This window comes from Chelonoidis abingdonii, chromosome 22, assembly GCF_003597395.2.
Source record: "Chelonoidis abingdonii isolate Lonesome George chromosome 22, CheloAbing_2.0, whole genome shotgun sequence".
NCBI lineage: Eukaryota > Metazoa > Chordata > Testudines > Testudinidae > Chelonoidis > Chelonoidis abingdonii.
Window position 1 is genome coordinate 4,515,853 of NC_133790.1, and position 13,769 is coordinate 4,529,621.

The 13,769-nt window shown below is 48.9% G+C and overlaps 1 protein-coding gene across 2 annotated transcripts; it reads left to right on the forward strand.

Annotated features, from left to right (window-relative positions):
* Positions 1-1,248: 1,248 nt before the first annotated feature.
* On the forward strand, positions 1,249-13,099 carry TMEM119 (transmembrane protein 119). Of its 2 annotated transcripts, none has more exons than XM_032805420.2 (2): positions 1,249-1,527; positions 10,820-13,099. In XM_032805420.2, exon 2 carries the CDS (start codon positions 10,835-10,837, stop codon positions 11,741-11,743), a length of 909 nt encoding a protein of 302 aa, XP_032661311.1. In that variant the 5' UTR covers positions 1,249-1,527; positions 10,820-10,834; the 3' UTR covers positions 11,744-13,099. The 2 variants fall into 2 exon arrangements, with proteins under 2 accessions (XP_032661311.1, XP_032661312.1); XM_032805421.2 differs by lacking the exon at positions 1,249-1,527 and adding an exon at positions 6,999-7,058.
* Positions 13,100-13,769: the final 670 nt, after the last annotated feature.

The window sequence follows — 13,769 nt, forward strand, 5'->3', positions numbered from 1 at the left end:
TTAAGCTGTGGTTTAATTAGCAGGGACCAGCTCCTGAGAGGGGCTTCGTGTGGGCCAAATCCTGAAGGGCCTCCTTTGGCAAACTTCTGTTGATTTCAGCAAGAGCTTGAGGGTGCACTTGGGCCTTTCCAGAGGCCTTGCAGAGGGCCCCAGAACTGGCCAGAGAGTGAGTGGGGAGCAGAGCAGCTGCTTGCAGAGCCAATGGCTGGTGCGGGAGGATGGTGGGAAGTATCTCGGGAGAGGAGTGGGGTGTGTGCAGAAGGAGTCCCCTGGAGGGAAGAAGAGTGGAGGGGATGTAAAGAATCTGCTGCTCCCAGGTAACACTATAGAAGTATGGATGCCTGGAAGTGGCTGAGGCTCTGAGCAGGCTGGCCAGGCCCAGATTTTGCCCAGCTGAGGGCTGCACTGGCAGCTTGCTGGGCAGCCCCAGGGTTGGAGTGAATGTGCATCAAAAGGAGCAGGTGGCAGCCGTCCTCTCCTGGATTGCAGAGTGTTGGCCTGCAGAGGGGACTGGTCCCAGAGGCGCTTCTACATATGCTTTGGGGACTGGGGAGATAGACTAATACTGTATGAGGAGCCCTGTCCTGACAGTGGGGGCTCAGAAATGTCCAGCTGCAAGGGATCACATGAGACCATCATGCTGGGCACGTTCCTGGTCGCTGAGCTCTCCTGGCAGCTAGGGGACCCATGGGCAGCTCTCCTAATGCACTTGGCTTTCTTAGGAGTATGTCAGAAAATCCATAGCCTTCCGCTGCTTGTATCCTGGCCAATTCGCCCACTTGGACAAGGTGAAGAACAGCTGGGAGGGATGGCCGGGCATGCCAAGCCAAGGTTTTATCCTCCCCCGCCCCAACGCTTTCCATCATGGTAAGTAATAAAGCCTTCGTTAGCCCCCCCACAGGCCCCCATCATCGCCCCTGGAGGCTCCCAGATCAGTTCAATAGTGGTGCTGTGAAAGGGTGTTTGATTCCTGTTCTGTCCTGGTGGTTAATGAAGGGGCACTACGGGCGAGAGAGATTTGCTGGAAGGAATTAAAGACAAAACTTTTCCCAGATTGCTTTTGTCTGGGGCTGCAGCTTTGATGGGGCTCAGGCTTTGCCTTTGACAGATCTCAAGTAAAGAACAAGCTCCTTGCCTCTGCCTGCCCCCCCCCCCCACTTCTTTTGCAGATGTGGGAGTGAAAGCTCAGGGCTTCCCAAGCTTGGAGGGAGCTGCCAGCAGGCGGGGGAGACACTGAGGGTCTCCCTGCCCCCTCTTCTCTCCCTCCCTTGTCCCCACATGAAACCAGCCTTAATGAAAACAAGCTGCTCCGCAGCGATCCTAGTCAGTGAGCTCAAGGCTGCAGAGGAGGAGGGCTCCAGGCTGGGCTCAGATAGACACCGTCCCAAGGAGCCAGAAGAAACTGGGCAAGGAGTGCAGGACAAGCAAACTTTTCCCCTTTGCTTTTACATTCTTTCAAGCTCTGCAGACAGACCCCCCTGGCAGGAGGGTTCTGGGAGACTGTAGCCTCTATCTAACCTGCAGCTGGTAAGTACATGCAACTCCTCCCTCTTTCAGATCCTTCACTTTGCTTTGCAATATTTAATCTACAAACAAAATTGCATTGGATCCCCCCGCCCCAGCAACCTTCTCTTTTCCTTTTTTGAACTCCTCACTGCAGCGTTTACTGCAGCACAGTTCTGGGCTGGTTTGACTGTTTTTCTTTGCCATAGGGATGTGTATATACATTTCCCCCAGTGTGTTGATGTTAGGATTTCATGCTCATTTGTGAACCAAGCTGAGTGTGCTCAACTAGACAGGCAGGCTGGCAGAGTTCTGTTTGGAATAAGAGTTCAGCCTGGTGCAAAGATTTCATCTTGGAGTTGCTTGCAGAATACCAGAGAGACAAAGGGAGCCAGATGCTTAGCTCTGGATCCTTGAGAACTTGCAAGTGCCACTGAAGCGAGCAGACTGAGCTTGCCTGGGCAAAGCGGGGTGCGCGTGTGAGAGGCCGGACGTGCATTTGCATGAAGGGAGCATAACTCAGTGGGCTTGGGGGGTTGCCAAGCAGAGGAAAATTGCGTTCGATTTGCTTCCTTTGCTTTACAATTAAAAATCCCTGCTGTGGATCGAAGCAGCTGTTCAGGGGGAGAGGAGTGTGCTGGGGGCTCAGGGAGAAATGTGGGGGCTACGTTAGGGTACTGGGGAGGAGTTTGGGGTGTGACTGGACAAGAGTTTGGGGACAATGTGCTGAGAGGGCTGGGGGAGATCTGGCGCTTGGCTGGGCAATGGGCTGCCCAGGCAGTGGGTGCTCAGCGCTCCATGTCTCTGTATTTTCTTGTGGTCAAAGGAACATGGCCCAAGCAGCATGTGCTGAGAAATGCGATGGCTGGAAAGGACGACCTACCTAGCAGGGAGCAATCTGGGTGCAGGCAGGTTTTTGGGTGGCAGGGGAAGAGAGTGAAAATGTGCAGCTTTCCCCCTGTTCTCTTTTTGCCCAGGCTGCACGTTGCAAAGCATTGAACAGAGTCGGGTGCCATTTTAAAGGCGGGGGGAAGAGACGCGGGGCTCGGCCTTCTGTTTGCATTAAGCTTCAGTGGCTGAAACCTGCCGCTGCTCCCTTCGTAGCTCAGGGCTACTAGATGGCTTCTTAGTTATGTTGCAGCCAGGAGGTCAGAAAAGTCACAGTCTACTGCTGTGCAGCCTTCTCGCCAACGACCCCTTTGGAGGGGAGTCCGGCACTGAACTAAATAACACGGGTGGAGGAAAACTTCACTCCAAACGGAGCTTACGGTGTAATCCAAGTGGTAGTGAAGCCATTCAGGGCTATTGATCTGCTGCCGCAAAAACTGCCTGTGAGATGAATGTGGCTCCAACACTGCGCAGACTCCTGGTGAAGTCACTGGGAGTTTTGCCCGAATAACGACTGCAGGATGTTGGCCTGTGGCTCCTGGAGTATATTATCCCTTATCTTTGCGAAGTTTAGCTCCAGCTGTGAAGCTCCCTCTGAATTTAAGGTGTGGGTGGTTTCATCATGTTGATCTGGGCCCACGTCAAATTCCTTAACTCCACTTTTCTCAGTGCTTTATAAAGCCATGTGAACAAAGGCTGAATGGGAATCATCATTAGCCTCCTCGTTTCTCCTGCTGGTCCCTGCTCGGGGCTTTTTTTGCTCTGTAGTTGAGGGTCGCAGCGCAGCACCTGGATCCAGGAGAAGAAGGTGGGGCTGGAGGACAAGGCGACCAAATGGGAAAAGTATTCACAAAATAAAGAAATTTAATTTAATAAATACATAAAAGGCCAGTTATAGCAGGTTAGAAGGACCCTAGCGCCCCTGAGAGCAGCTGCTTGTTTTGCTAGTTGCCATGACTCTGGCCTTCAGAACAAAACCCTGGCTCCCTGACTGACTTTGGAGAAGTTGGCATCTGGATTTAGGGTGACCAGATGTCCCGATTTTTATAGGGACAGTTCCGATTTTTGGGTCGTTTTCTTATATAGGCTCCTGTTACCCCCCACTCCCTGTCCCGATTTTTCACATTTGCTGTCTGGTCACCCTATCTGGATTCAAAGTTTGCAGCTTGAGCTGGTCTCAAGCATCCACCTGGGTGACCACAGAAACACGTGCTCCTTTCCTCCTTGCTGGCTGCAAAGCCTCTTTGCAAAGATGGGAGAGGAGAGACGCTGGTCTTTTCTTCTGTGTTTGAATGGGAACCGGATTTCGGGGAGAGTTACTGTGGGATTTTTTTTTTTAAAGTGCAGCTTCTGTTGTTTTCTTCTAATTTTTTTCAAAATATGTTTTCTTTTGTTTAAAATCAGCTTTTTTTTTTTTTTTTTTTTTAAACGAAGGCTATAGGATGGGGTGGGGAGCACTGAAACTGGGGACGGGCACACTGGGAATGGAGTGCAGCTGGGTCCTGGGTTTCCCTGCGGGCTGACTGCTGGGGCAAGGAAGGCAGGGAAATCTGCTGCTGCCCATCTACAGAACGTGGACACGCACCAGGGTGGCCGGGCGACTGCTCTTTGTAGCTCATCGCATGCAGAGAGGGAAAAATAGAACCATTAATGGCAGAACTAACCGAGAGCGAGGCTGTTCGTTCTTTAGCTACTTTTCTGGCACCTCAAGATCTTTATCCTCATAACACCCCTGTGAGGGAGGACACTAGCTTCATTTTACAGATGGGGAAACTGAGGCAGAGAGTGGCCTAAGATGGCACAAGAGCTGGGAAATGAACCCTCATCTCCTGAGCCTTGGGCCAGCAGCCTAACCCCGGAGGCATCCTTCCTCTGAGCTCTTTCACTGAGCCAGCTAGTGATCAATGCAGGTGAGTTCAGGCATGTGATCGCTTCTCTTTTAGGAGCGGGTCAGTGGTGAGAGCTGGGTGAGATGTTGGCTGAGGGCTGACTCAGCTGTGAGGATGTTAGGTTACATCCTGCCTGACCACATGTGGACTACGCAGATCTGGGTGGTCGGGGGAGTGACAACACAGCAGGGCTGAGGTGTGGATTGGAGCGTCTGCTTGCATAGCTCTGTCTAGGTTACACTGATCCCAGGTTAAATCCATCCCAGCAAAGAGAATGGGGGAGGATAACACACAGGAGCAGTAACAATGGAGGGGAAACCCCTCCCTAAGTTAATCAGCTAGCTGAGTCGGTGTAGCTACTTATAGGGCGTGAGGAACTGTGTGCGCCAGTCCTTGGGCCAATACATGTGAGCATTTAGCTATCTGGGATCTGGATGGTTTTAGAATTCCCTGCTGCCTATGGGAGAGGTGAGATTGGGGCGGAGTGCGCTCCCCGTCTGGGAGAAATACCCCTTCCCTGTGTGGTTTGCCTGAGGGAAGCTGCAGGTGTCCATTCTGGTCTATCATGTCACTGATCATCCCTTGGTGGCTTGCAGCCCATGCTGCTTGGAGAGCAAGAAACTGCTCGCCGCAGCCGGAGTGTCTTTCCTGTTGGGAGTTAAAGCTGGTTGCCTGGGGAATGTGGGGGGGATTACACTGGTCCTGCCATCCCAGAGCCTCCCATGTGAACTGGCAGGGTGCAGTGACCCCCATGCAATTTGGGAGTGGGCAAAAGGGGAAATGCTGTTGGTTGTGATGACCTGCAGCAGCGTCAGGCCATGAAACAGCTTTGGCAGAACAGCATGGAGATCTGAGGTCACACCCCACACACCTCGAGAGCTGTTCCTGCCTCCTGCAGGGTAATGCACATGTAACCCTGCTCACTAAGCACCACTGCGCATCGCCTGGTGAGCCCAAATATCTGTCTTGGTGATTGCAGGGAAATTTGGGTTTGCTGGCAGGGCAGGAAACCCCCGAGGCTAACCTCGTCTCTAGCACGACGGGGCTAATCCCTCAACAGCAGCAGGTGACTGGGAGAACTGAATGGTGCTGCCAGATCAGCTCCTGCACTATTAGCCAGGGAGAGCTCGCACCCGGGATCGGTGTGGTGTAGACAAGGCTCCAGCAGCTTGTGGTGGCGCTTTTTACCTCCTGCACTGATTTACCAACGAAAAGGCCGTTTGCACTCGTCACTCTGGTAATGGAACTGAGACCCACAACTCACTTCACACAGGCTGGGCTAAGGGCCGGCAGATGCAGCGGCATTCGGTTACTCCCTGTACCCTGTTACCAATACCCTACGCCATCCCATCCCTGCTGCACCACTTCTACTGGTGTAATGCAGAGATTCTACAGGGCAGCAAGTCAGCAATGAAGCTGGGAAACGGTCTTTGTTATCGCTCTAATATACCCCCGTGCCCACAGGGAAACATCACTTGTACAAAGCACTGCCCGAGGTCGTGTGTAACGTCCTTTTCTGCTGAGCACAGCATCATTTCCTCTAGACAAATGTAAGTGCATCTTACCTCTTGTGTTACATCATTCCTGATGAAGACTGTGAGGCACTGGCAGCCTTTGTTTGCTGAACATGCCAGGTCCTCCTGTAATGCCTCTGTTCAAGGCACACAGGGTCAAGACCGCAAAAGTCACTGCTCTCATAGGCACCTGGCAAATGTTACTCTCTTGTCCTCCACTGGATCAATAGCTGTAATATATGTTAAGTGGTCCTGCTGGCAGTTTGTTTCTCCAGGGCTGTCTGAAATGCTGTTCATAGCGAGGATTGTGGCAATCGAGGCATTGTAGGGGTGTCTGGGTACATTCTCCTGGCCCAGTAGGTGCTAATCTGAAGTGTTGGTCATTGGGAGGATCTTGGTTGTGGAGCTGGTAGCGGGGAGCCTGCAAACATCTCTTTGTCTCTCTTAGGTACCAGCCTGAGTTGTGCTGACCATGGTGCTCTGGAGATCTGGGCAATCCTAAATGCATGAGAATCTCTCCTAGCCCTGCAAAGCCTGCTAATTTAGGAAAGGGATTGAGTGTGGGGAGGGGGAAACCTTTGTGTAAATTGTCCCTGTCCTTTAATGTGGATCAACTCAAAGAATGGGTGAAGCTCCACTGGGTTTTTATTAAAGCAAACCACCTGTCCCATGAGCGGTGTGAATAATCTTGCAAGGAGCTGCGGGCAGAATTGCTTCTACCAGTTCCATTCCCAGGTTTGAAGCCTGGCATGCCCAGATGGAACAAATCACCCCCAGATTTCAGTAACGATCTAATAGGAAATCACAACCCTTGCAGTGCAGAACACTTGGCATTGGCTGGGGCAGCAGTGCTACCCCAAAGCAACCTATCTGAAAAGGGCCATCTGGACAGATTTTAGACTGGGAGGAGGTGCCTGAAGTCCCATTTCTGACCCTGATAGAATGGAGAGTTTCTTCTCCTCTCTTCCCGTGGCCTGGAGTTTTGGCAGAGGAGGGAGCTGTCTGTGATCTCTCTTCCAACAGTGAGTTCTCTGAAGCTGACCGCGCTCATATGTGCAGCTCACATCTTCCAGCACCCACGTTACACTCCACTTAAAATTACTGCTGTGGTTTTTTTCTCTGTTTCTTTTGTTGCTCTTCTCGTGCTTTCCAAACTCACAGAAAGCCACGCTTCAAACCCAGAACTATTCCGGACTGGGCTCTGGCTCTCCATCAGCATGCAAGAGGTCGCTCAGGCAGCAATTCAGCAAGCGCTTCCGGAAATGTGAGCTCTTAGCCCCAAAAGCCCCTGACTCAGTTTCTCCCAGCCATAGAGCTGAAATGTGTTTTTCATACTCATTTATGTAAAATGTAATAAATGATAGAATATGTGAAGTGAGCTGGTTAGCTCCTAGTGGCCCCATTCAGGAAAACATCCCTATTCAGTGCAGCACAGTTGAATTCAATGGGACTTCACTTAAGTGCATGTTAAAGTTAAGCAGGTATTCAAGTGCTCTCCTGAATAGGTATGAACCTTAGCACATGGGTAGGTGCTGTCTGACTTCTGGGCTTGCAAACTTGAATGAGCTACAAATGTTGTGGTCTCTCCATCCAAGGGATGAGGGGCAGTGTAGCAGAAACTTGCCGTGGATGTTCTCCGAGTGGTAACATCCTGGGACTATTCCCAGCAATCATGTCCAAGGGGAGTTCAATCATTGTGTGAATCTGTTTCTAACCATGCATGAGGCTGCTGATCATTGCACCATTGTTCCAGCTACACACGTGGCTCTAACAATTAGTAAACAAAGTGTGGGATGGATCAGTGAAGCTGCACGTTTGCCCTTCTGTAGTTAAGTCTGTTCAAAGTTTCCATTGTCAACCTCAGGTTTCAGGAATTTATTAATCAGCCAAACTAATTTTGCTTGCGCCAGGATCTTGGCGCGCAGCACTCCCACCCCAGCCGTGCATTTATAAATAACACGAAGGGGAAAAATCATTTCATCTGTTTTTAAAGTACGTCAGCGAAAAACTGGTGGAATGTTGCACTTTACAATGCTTCTTTGCCATCACAAAAATGAAATCAAAGTTCGGGCTGTTTTTTCTTTAAGAAATGAAACTTGGCAAGTAACTCAGTGCCTAAAATAATCAACATGCTTTCGTTATTTTGGAAAGAAAGCAATACCATAAAATATTTAAAAGGGGTTGCTTGGTAGCTGCTGTGTCTGCTTTGAATGTGATAATGTAAGGTGCACGTTGTGACTCAGATGTTGTTACTAAAAGTTGTCCCGAGAGAGTCCTACGGCAGGGTGGGGTGGCGGTGCTGTGTGTGTGTGTGTGTTGTGGGAGAGGAGAGTGGAATCCCTAAGGGGTTGCAGACGTGGCAATAGAAAAGGTGTTTTATATTGAGCTGGGTCGCTGCAGGGTGCACTGCTGCTCCTGGATTAAGATACTCCCCCACTTTTTCCAGACGACTTTAAGACCTCTAGAGTGAGTGATAAATCCAGTCTTTTGGTGCCATCCGCTGGTGTTATAACCAGCCACATGTTCTGCCCAATTATGTGGCAAGAGCAACCAGTCAAGCATACTTTAGCCTAGCAACCTGGAGGTCGAGACACCTCTTATCAAGGCCTGCCAGCAAGGGGCTGTACCTGGAAGGGCGTTGCCTGCTGCCACCGACTGTTGAGGGATTAGTTAAAGGGGCCCCTGGCTAAAATCATCGCTGTGCAGGTGTGCACTGGGGCCCCTCCCACCCAGACCCACATCCACATGGTGCAGTGTGGCAGGCTTGCAACCCATCCAGTGCCTGGCCACAGACCGCTCTCCCAGGGCCCGAGCCTTTCAGGGCCCAGGGACCCCTCAGAGTCCCTCAAGCTGCAAACGCACCACACACACTGCTATTTAAAGAGCCTGGCCTCCTAGCTTCCCCCTGGTAAAGAAGTTTGCAGCGCATGGCCGGGAAGAGCTGTAATCGACAGGGGAGTGCAGCATACAGCTTCTTCCCCATAAAAATAAGCAAGCAGGAATTATGTGTCAGTTTCCTAGGGTGTGCTTGTGGGTTATCTTTTGCAAATGCACTTTCTGCTGTGAGACATGCCCAGGCCCATGGCACTTAAAGTAATTTATTGCCAGGTCTGGTTTCCACCAGAAATATCTTTATAGCTGCTAGAACGCACAGAGCTTCCCAGGGTCTAGTGAGATTTGCACAGCATCAGCCTCCCAGCCATACAGCCGTTTCCCTCATTAAAAGTGGGTTTGAGAAACAGCCCGGTACAAGCAAAGTCAGGTCACTGGGAGTTCCAGGGGTTGTAACCTCCAGAACAGGGGCCTCGTCCAGGAAGCAGGATACAGTGTGTTTGGAGGTCTTGCGTCAAACCACTGCTTAAACTGTGCAGCCTGTTTACTGGTAGGCTGGGAGGCTTCATCCTAGCAGAGGGCCACATGGTTAGAAAACGCCAGGCACACGGGACTGAGTTAACGATCCTGTGGTGGTCTTCTTTGCGAGATTCCTTGGGCTTGGTGGTGGTGGTGGTACATCTTCTGATGGTCACTCATTTCCACTGGCTGAATGTCATTGCTAGTCAGTGGGTGCCGGTAACATTGTCTGGGGAGGTTCCAGACAGCTTGGTCAATGGGCTGAAGCCCAGCCCTGCTTTCTTGGAGGTACAAATTGGAGTGGCGCTCCTGAAAATTGGCCCCAATCATCCTCCGTATGAAAAAAGGAAGCAAAACGGAGTAGAGGATTTGCAGCTTGTTGTGAAAGAGATTTTGGATGCACATCCACCTGCATCTGATTGTGTGGAGATGCACATGTACGGGGTCGGGGGGAGGTCCTCACATTCTTCTCCCCTTCCCAAACTGAGGATACACAAGCTTTGGTCAGAGGGAGTCACTCACTGCTCCCTGCATCTTCCTCAGCATTCAGTGTGCTGCCTCCACAGTGCTCCTAGCCCGTGATGATCCACCATAGGGACTGGGCTCAAGATCTGAACTTGGCTCTGGCAAGGGGTAGGTGTCCCATTGCCACGACTGTGCTTTGGTGTCTGTCATACGCAGTATTTGCTCTTTATCATTGGCGATTTCCTACAGGCAGTACATCTATGCAACTTGAATAATAAAAAGCTTGTGATGTAGCTAGCAGTGCGGAGGGCATGGGCAGGGGCTTTGCTGAAATATCAACAGTAGCCATGTGCGCTCTGCAAGATCATGAAAATTACACTCAGGATAGGCAGGTGTGGAGGGCCAGGGCACTGATCGCAAAGTCCAGCTAAGAAAGACAGCTCAAGAAAGTGCAGCTGCTTCCTCTGGCTTCTCTGCAGCACCATTTCCTAAAGCTCTGGCTGATGTTTAAAGCAATAATGTCCTGAGACCTCCTTTTCTCACCCTTTCTCTATCATTTATTATAGAGGGACCTGATAACCATTCCATTGTTAAAATTACGTCTTAATGTGGGTTGACAGTGGAGCATAAATTTCTGTTTCACTCCAAAAGCCTGAGGCCAATCAATGTGAAATTTCACTCTGGGTTAGTTTTGTGTCCTTTGAGTTTTTTGGGCAGGGTTTCGTTTGGTTAATAGAAAGTCTCTGAAATTGGGCTGTGGCTGAAATTTCTACTTGAAAGCCCTCCTATTTTACTGGTGACCACTATCTCTTAAAGACCCATGTCCCAAAATAAAACCCCACCATACTCTAGCTACATAAAACAGCAGAGAGATGGACCTTCTGCGCCCCTCCTGCAAACTAACCACCCCCACTTAAAGCATTAAAATAAACGTAGGAAATGAATACACCTGAACGGTCATTGAGAAGCAGTCAGGGTTGTTTCACAAGCAATGTACCTGACACAAACCGCAAAATCAAGGGCATGGAAAGTGAAGCCACCTGCCAGGTCACACCTGTCATTTCTTTACCCAAAAGCACACACCATACCACAACTCATTGTCATTGTCCATTGTCCATTGGCACAACTCCCAGGCATCTCAGATGATGCATCAGAACTTTGCCCAGGACAGATACTAACTTGTCCCTGTTTTCTTTCTGTTCGTGGCAGAGTCCTGTCTGGGAAATGGCTGCTCCAGCTACGGTCTGTTTGCTCCTTATGCTCATGGCACCTCTGTGCACCACGCGATCAACACTCAACCAGGCGACTGTCCTGGATGATCATAGTGGGAGTGGAGACAATCTGGGTGCCTCCATCCTCCCCTCTGCTAGTGTGAATTTGGGAGTGAATCCTACATCCGGGACTATTGCTGTGAACTCTGTCAATGGCACCTCGACTTCAATCAACATCTTCGATAGGATTGTGAACTTCTTTAAAGAGTACATGCTGCTAATCATTGTGGTAGGGTCCTTAGTTTTTGTGCTGCTCTTCATTGTATGTGCAGCTGCCATCGTCCGGCAGAAACACAAGGCCTCTGCCTATTACCCATCTTCCTTTCCTAAGAAGAAGTATGTGGACCAGAATGATCGTTCGGGGGGTGCCAAAGCTTTCAGTGAAGTTCCTGAAAAGGCTCCCGAGACACACACGGAGGAGCCCATGGACTCATCCAAACAGCTGCAAGCTGATATATTGGCTGCTGCCCAGAACTTGAAATCCCCAGCCAAGGTCTCCATGGCAAATGGAGATGAGACCAAAATAGAGGATAAGCCCCCAAAAGAACAGGAGGAAGGAACCAAAGTGGAGGACGACAAACAAACAGCTGAGTGTGTTTCTAAAGAAGAGGCGGCTCCCCAGGAGAAAGCTGAACCAGCAAAAGAGACGCCAGCTCCAAGTTGTGCAGCAGAAATGGAGGCCAAAGGAGAAGAACCTCCCTCCACTGAGGAAGTTCAGCATGTGCAACAGGCCAATGAGTCATTGCCGGAAGAGCTCAAAGAATGCCCAGGGGCTGCCGATCCCGTCATGCAAACCCCTGAAGATGAGAATCAAGATGTGTCTGTTCTAGCGGCTCCCGATATCGGTGCTGCAGGTGTCTAACACAGGAACTCAGGCGCTAGAAAAAAGGACCTTCGTTCCTAAACAGCGCTAAAGCAATGGACAATCTCTATTCATCAGCTCACCATGTTAATTGATTTGGAAATTGATTCAACACGCGACGGGCTATTTTTCCATTAAGTGGGCATGATAGATACCCCTGTCATTATACCAGCCATGGTGCCCAGCTCTAATATCAAAACATATTCGCTTTAGTACAGTGTGTTTTACATTAACAGACCATTCAGTTACTGTGTAATTGCTTAGTAGCTCTCACTTACAGTAAGTACATATGTAGTGGTTAGAGGTGGCCTTGATCAGAATCCATGACCTAGCTTTCAGGGTGAGTGACAGAGCTGGAATGAAATGTTGGGGCTTAAGCCTGTCTCGAATAGTGGCCTTTAATTAAAAATGGTATGACCAGTCATTTATATGGTGCAAATCCTGTGGCTCCTTACCCAGGTATCTAGGGGAAAGCAATGCGAGTGTTGCCTGAATAAAAACTGTGTGAGCATCTATGGATTTGAACTCTACTTGATGGGAAATCTAGGGCCTTTATCCATTAGGGTCAACATGTAGTTCCGGAAGAATTTCCAGGCAATTCTTTGTTCTCTGTAAAATAAACTGTTGCTGGCTTTCTTGCAAATGTTATTTTTCTAATTCATTTTTATACTATTCCATGGAGGAATTTGTGTGGAAAGGAAATTGTGTGTGTGTGTGTAACGAGCGACACTACATGGGATTTTCGGACCTCGCCCTCTCGACTAGTCTGAAAAGAGGAGGGTGCTTCATATAATGGGCAGCTGGACCATGTAATTCCATCTAGTGTGAAGAATCTTGTTTTCAAACATAACCTCAGACTTTTCGTCTAGCATCGTAAAGGCTTTACCGATATTTATGACCTTCTGTGATATTTTTTTCAAACATCCTGATCTTCAAAGGACTATGAGAGGGAACCTGCAGGTCTTTGTAGACTTCCACAACTGATAGTTTTACAGTTGTTTTCTTTGGCCTCCATATTTTGTAGCAGTGTATAATAATTATTATAGATTAAAAAGAGTGAGCTTCTTATATCCACTGATTAACTGTTCCAGAAAAGATGTTAATATGACTCACAGAAATATATTTTACTCAGGGTTTCCATTAAAAAAAAAAACAAAACCCAAACACAACCATAACAGCTTGCCTAAAGATACTAGGTAATGGAGGGGGGAGAAAGAGAAATCTAATGATCAGAAGTTAACTTTTAAGTTTTATGCCAACATTCCACTCATTTTTTAAACAAGAAAATTCCTGTTTTCAATTTTTTTTCTTGCCTCCCTTTTCCACCATTATTAATAAAGAAATTTTCTATGCAGATTTGTTTTGTTTCTGTGACTTGAAAATGAGGAGGGTGACTTGTTAGTTTGGTTATTGTATATTTGTTTTATGAGGTTGCTTAGAAGCGCCTGTTACCTGTCTGGAGTAGTTCACAACCTTGAGTGTCTACCTCAGGGCAGAATGTCAAAAACAGGGCAGACCCCCCAAACTGGTGGGATGTTCTGTAATTAGATTTCACCAAGCCAGTCAAGTGCTCCAGGAGTTCACATAACAGTCTTACCAGGGAATCACAAACAGTCCCCTTAGACCCTCCAGTACGTCTTGCCACCTAGGCACGCTGGACTTAGTGACAAATGGTCACTTACACCAAAAATCACTAAATATTCAGATTGCTTCCAGTCCCAGGCGACCAGTCACTCACCCAGATCAACTGGTACCCTAGATCTTACACCAAAGACACCACCTGTAGCCAATCCTCTAATAAACTATCTAAAGGGTTACTAACTAGGAAAAAGAAATGAGTTTTTTTACAGGTTAAAACTAGCAAACACACACACAAATGAGTTACCATCTAAGGTTCCTGAAGATGACAGAGACATGGTAACCTGTCAATTCAAAATGTCTTTCAAGGTGGATCCACAGGTAACCCCTGGGGATCTCTGCCTTAGTTCAATATCTCAGGCCCTGTGAGAGTTCAGACAGCATAGAG

Bases quoted from the DNA above. Each gene is read 5' to 3' on its own strand.
- TMEM119 (XM_032805420.2), top strand. From the start codon at position 10,835: ATGGCTGCTCCAGCTACGGTCTGTTTGCTCCTTATGCTCATGGCACCT.